Below are 6,000 nucleotides of genomic sequence, written 5' to 3' on the forward strand. Positions count from 1 at the left end.
CCTACCGTGTGCACTGGTGATAGCATGAATGTGACAGACAGTGTCTACACCTTGTAAAGCCAAAACCTAGTTGGCGAGACAGACAGAAAACAGAACATGTCACAGATGTCTTTATGATCAGAAATGGCAGTTTTGGCTGGGCGCGGTGGCCCATGCCTGTAATCCCAGCACTTCGGGAGGCCGAGGCGGGCGGATCACCTGAGGCCAGGACTTCAAGACCAGCCTGGCCAACATGATGAAACCCCGTCTGTACTAAAAATAGAAAAATTAGCTGGGTGTGCTGGTGTGCGCCCATAGTCCCAGCTACTCGGGAGGCTGAGGCAGGAGAATTGCTTGAACCCTGGAGGTGGAGGTTGCAGTGAGCCGAGATCACGACACTGCACTCCAGCCTGAGTGACAGAGTGAGACTCCGTCTCAAAAAAAAAAAAAAAGAAGAGAAAAAAAAGAAACTCATTTGTTCGGCCGGGCTCAGTGGCTCACGCCTGTAATCCCAGCACTTTGGGAGGCCGAGGCGGGTGTATCACGAGGTCAAGAGATCGAGACCATCCTGGCCAACATGGTGAAACCCCATCTCTACCAAAAATACAAAAAATTAGCCGGGCGTGGTGGCGGGTGCCTGTAGTCCCAGCTACTCAGGAGGCTGGGGCAGGAGAATGGCGTGAACCCGGGAGGCAGAGCTTGCAGTGAGCTGAGATCGTGCTACTGCACTCCAGCCTGGGCGACAGAGCGAGACTCCGTCTCAAAAACAAAAAGACAAAACGAAACTAATTTGTTCTTCTTCCGACAGCTTCCGAAAGCCGCCAGGACTCTGCTGTGAACCTGACGGGCACCAACGGCAGCAACAGCATCAGCATGTCAGTGGAGATCAACGGCATCATGTACACAGGTAGGACCCCTGAGGCCACGCCCTGCCTGGACCTCCCCTCTCCCGCCGTGAACTCAGGACCCTGAGTTGCGCCTGGTCCCACCTACTTGAACCCAGGTGTGCGGGCAAGCAGGACACGGCCAGGGGCTTTGCGGGACAGTCAAGGCTGATGGAGAGGATACCATCGTTCACCCGGTGCCGTGCTCAGCCCAGAGTGGGTCATCCACAGATACATATTCGGCGTGACGTTGGATGGTTCACATTCCTGGTTTTTTGTTTTAATGAGACGAAGTCTTGCACAGACATGCACCAGCACACCTGGTTAATTTTTAATTTTTTTGTTGCTCTTTAAATTTTAAATTGCTTTGTTGCTCAGACCGGTCTTGAGCTCCGGCCTCATGCAGTCTTCCTGCCTTGGCCTCCCAAAGTGCTGGGATTACAGGCGTGAGCCACCGCACCCAGCCAATCCCAGCATTTTCGGAGGCTGAGGACCAAAGAATGTATAAGCCCAGGGGTTAGAGACGTTGAGGCTGCAGCGAGCTGTGATGACACCACTGCACTCCAGCCTGGGCCACAGACCGAGACCCCGTCTCTTGAAAAAAAATTTAAGGAATGTATTTTTAATTTTTTTTAATTTTTAATTTGTAATTTTTGTGGGTACATAGTAGGTATATATATTTATGGGTTTTATGAGATGTTTTATACTGGCATCCAATGCCTAATAATCACATCAGGGTAAATGAGGTATCCAAAAAATTGAATCTAGGCTGGGTGCAGTGGCTCACGGCTATAGTCCAGCACTTTGGGAGGCTAACACGGGAGGATCACTTGAGCCCAGGAGTTCCAGACCAGCCTGCACAACATAGTGAGACCCCATCTCTCCTAAAAATACAAAAATCAGCTGGGCGTGGTGGCGGGCGCCCATAGTCCCAGCTACTCGGGAGGCTGAGTGGGGAGGATCACTTGAGCCCAGGAGGTGGAGGTTGCAGTGAGTCAAGATCACACCATTGCACTCCAGCCTGGGTGAAAGAGTGAGATCCTGTCCCTCTCTCTATATCTATATCTAGATATATATATATATCTAGATATAGATATCTATATATATATCTAGATATAGATATCTATATATAGATTAGATATAGATTTATATGTATCTATATATAAATACATATATATTTTTATATCTATATCTATATAGATATGTATATATTGTTTGGTTTTTTTTTTTGAGATGGAGTCTTCCCTCTGTCACCCAGGCTGGAGTGCAGTGGAGCGAACTTGACTCACTGCAACCTGTGCCTCCTGGGTTCGAGCGATTCTCCTGCCTCAGCCTCCCCAAGTAGCTGGGACTACAGGCGTGTGCCACCACACCCAGCTAATTTTTTTTTTGTATTTTTAGTAGAGATGAGGTTTCACCATGTTGGCCAGGCTGGTCTCGGACTCTTGACCTCAGGTGATCTGCCTGCCTCGGCCTCCCAAAGTGCTGGGATTACAGGCATGAACCACTGCGCCCAGCCTATATATACATATTTTTTTAAATAAAATGTATTAAAAAGTTGCCGGGCACAGTAGGTCACACCTGTAATCCCAGCACTTTGGGAGGCTGATGTGGGTGGATCACGAGGTCAGGAGTTCAAGACCAGCCTGGTCAACATGGTGAAACCCCATCTCCCCTAAAAATACAAGAATTAGCAAAGTGTGCTGGTGTGTGCCTATAATCCCAGCTGCTTGGGAGGCTGAGGCAGGAGAATTGCTTGAACCCAGGAGACGAAGGTTGCAGTGAGCCGAGATCATGCCACTGCACTCCAGCCTGCACAATGGAGCAAGACTTCGTCTCAGAGAAAGAAAAAAAAACGAATTAAAAAATTTAATTAAAAAAGTGGAGTCAGAGCCAGGGGCAGTGGCTCACGCCTGTAATCCCAACACTTTGGGAGGCTAAGGAGAGAGGTTTGCTTGAGGCCAGCCTGGGCAACACAGAAGACCCCATCTCTACAAAAGAACATAAGTAAATGAATAGTTTTTCTTTTTTTTTTTTTTTTCTTTTGAGACAGAGTCTCACTCTGTTGCCCAGGCTGGAGTGCAATGGCGTGATCTCGGCTCCTGCAACCTCCGCCTCCCAGGTTCAAGCGATTCTCCTGTCTCAGCCTCCCGAGTAGCTGGGATTACAGGCGCCCATCACCGCACCCGACCGTAAATGAATAGTTTTTCTTAAAGTGGAATCAGGCTGATGGCTCATAGCAGCCACCAGGTGGCGCTGTCGACACAGAGCAGCCTTGTTGCAGGAGCCCTGGCTGTGCTCAGGAGACCTGAGCTGAGGTCAGTGGTGTCCTCACAGGTCCATAGATGGATTTTTGAGGGGTCTGTGCCCTTCTGAAATCAGATGTAAAACATGTGTACATTCATATTGAATCTTACAGGGGACAAGGCCAACTGTGTGCTAGGGGTCCCGCAACCCCACATCAACAAACCATGGGCATCAGAGTTCTCCCTGCAAGAGCTGTGTGCACGCTGATGTGCATGTGTGGATTAAACTCACGTGTGCGCTCATGTGCATCCATATATATGCACGTGTGTGATGTACGAGTGAGCAGACACAGTGGGGAAGTTTAAGCTGGGCTCACATCTGTCATCCCAGCACTTTGGGAGTCAGAGGCAGGAGGCTTGTTTGAGGCCAGGAACTTGAGACCAGCCTGGGCAACATCTTGAGAGCCCATCTCTACAAAAAATAAAAAATTGCCAGCCACAGTGGCTCACGCCTGTCATTCCAGCACTCTGGGAGGCCGAGGTGGGTGGATCACCTGAGGTCAGGAGTTGGAGACCAGCCTGGCCAACATGGTGAAACTCCGTCTGTACTAAAAATACAAAAATTAGCCGGTGTGGTGGCAGGCACCTGTAGTTAGTCCCAGCTACTCGGGAGGGTGAGACAGGAAAACCGCTTGAACCCAGGAGGCGGAGGTTGCAGTGAGCCAATATTGCACCACTGCACTCCAGCCTGGGCGACAGAGTGAGACACCATCTCAAAAAAAAACAAAAAAATAAAAAATTAGCCAGACGTGGTGGCACGCCCCTGTGGTCTCAGCTACTCAGGAGGCTGAGCTAGGAGGATCACTTGAGCCCATGAGGTTGAGGCTGCAGTGAGCTCTGATGGCACCACTGCACTCCAGCCTGGGGGACAGAGTGAGAGAGAAGTTTATTCCCCGGAGCACCCCATTGGGTCTACCTTGTGGCCCGCCTCACATCTTCTTAAACCCTGCATGGCATGTGTCTTCTGTTCTTGCCTTAGGAGTTCTGTTTGCTCAGCCGCCGGCCCCCACGCCAACCTCTGCTCCCAACAAAGGAGGCAGCGGCGGCGGCAGCAGCAGCAACACAGGCAGCCGGGGAGGAAACACCGGAACCAGCAGTGGCCAAGCTGGGCCAGCGGGGCTGTCTGCACCCTCCACATCTACCTCAAATAACTCGTTGCCTTAACCACATCACTCCCCACCCGCCACCCACCCTGGAGCCCGCCGGCCTGGGCAGGGGGTCCAGGTGGGCCACACGGGCCAGGATGGCGGAAGATACGGGTGGGGAGGGAAGATATCCAGAAAGGAGCCACAGCTGAAGCCAAAAAGAAGAGAAAAAAGATATATATATATATATACGTATATATATAAAGAGAATTTAATAAAACGGGAAAACCAAGGAACACTTGAATTTCTCAGGTTTTGGACATTCAGAGAGATGAATTGTGAGAACAGCAAAGGAAATCCATCAGAAAAACAGAAAGAGGCAGACGTTTCCCGGGGCATTTCGGCAGCCCTGACAGACAGAAGGCTCTGGTGTCTGGTTTGGCCCCACAGCAGCGTGGGCTGATCCTGTTTACCTCATACATCCCTGCACTGTGTGTTTTCATTTTTGTCTGCTTTAGTTCTCTTTTATTTTCTATTCACCACACACCACTCCCAGCTTCTCGTGTCCAGTGAAACCCCTGAGCCAAGATCACTGAATTTTTTTTTTTGCTTGTTGCTTTGGGAAATTTTTTTTTCTCTGTAGGGTTTTTAAGAGGTTTCGGGGGTTTTGTTGTGTAAATATTCTATTTTATTCTTGGGGGATCAAACCTTAGGAAAAGGATATCTATATATCTATATAGCTATATATTTGTGTTCCTTCAGGGAAACTGGTCTTGAAAAAGCAAGAAAAAAAAGCAAAAAAAAAAAAAAAATCTTTTTATTTTTCCCATGACCAATTTGGGTCCCTTTGTCCGTTTCTGGGGGTGTGTTGGGCAGCTGTGAGCCCAGCACATCGGATCCCTGGGGCTAGAGCCGCGGAGCCAATGAACTCAGGTGCTATGGGCCAGGCTGGGGCATAGGGTGCATGCTGGGTTTCCAGGGGCCAGGGGCCCCTGACAGTGTTTTGCTGACTGTGATATTCCACGATGCTTTTGCTTGTGCCGTGCTTATCTGCTAGGCTCTCGAGTCAGGGGCCTGGAAATCTTTTTTTTTTTTTTTTTTTTTGAGACGGAGTTTTGCTCTTGTCGCCCAGGCTGGAGTGCAGTGGTGCGATCTCGGCTCACCGCAACCTGCACCTTCCAGGTGCAAGCGATTCTCCTGCCTCAGCCTCCCGAGTAGCTGGGATTACAGGCGCCCGCCACCACGCCCGGTTAATTTTTGTATTTTTAGTAGAGATGGGGGTTTTGCCATGTTGGTCAGGCTGGTCTCGAACTCCTGACCTCAGGTGATTCGCCCGCCTTGGCCTCCCAAAGTGCTGGGATTACAGGCGTGAGCCCGGTCTAGAAATCTTATGTGAAAAGTAGCAAATGCTGGAAAAAGGGCCTGGGGGGCGGGGGTGGTTCTTGTCGCAGCCCCCAGGCTCCTGTCTCAGGGATGAATGTGGCGTCTCATTGGGATTCTTCTCTTGCCCGAAAGGGCTGCTTTTGGGGACTATCAGTACTGGGGAGTGGGGGTGAAGCCGGACCTCGCTCAGGGTGAGGATTTCAGGGCCCCGGCATCCTGAACACCCCCCATACCCCAACATTCTCCTTGCTCTGTCCCTTCCTCTTCTCGCAACCCCTTTTGTGCCGGGGCTGCGAGCTCCCCGAGTTCTGCGGTGACTAAATCGAGGCCGAGAAAGGAGGCTGCCCCCCACCACCCTGTGGG

The 6,000-nt window shown here is 50.5% G+C and overlaps 1 protein-coding gene across 4 annotated transcripts in view; it reads left to right on the forward strand.

Annotated features, from left to right (window-relative positions):
- ARID3A (AT-rich interaction domain 3A) overlaps window positions 1–4,550 on the forward strand; it is a 47,076-nt gene extending 42,526 nt beyond the window's left edge. For all 4 annotated transcript variants that reach the window (XM_054473561.2, XM_054473563.2, XM_054473560.2 and 1 more), the window contains exons 8-9: window positions 788–886; window positions 4,149–4,550. In XM_054473561.2, coding sequence (XP_054329536.2) covers window positions 788–886; window positions 4,149–4,333 — 284 coding nt within the window. In that variant the 3' untranslated portion in view covers window positions 4,334–4,550. The remainder of the gene's footprint in view (window positions 1–787; window positions 887–4,148) is intronic.
- Window positions 4,551–6,000: the final 1,450 nt, after the last annotated feature.

This window comes from Pongo pygmaeus, chromosome 20 (assembly GCF_028885625.2).
Source record: "Pongo pygmaeus isolate AG05252 chromosome 20, NHGRI_mPonPyg2-v2.0_pri, whole genome shotgun sequence".
NCBI lineage: Eukaryota > Metazoa > Chordata > Mammalia > Primates > Hominidae > Pongo > Pongo pygmaeus.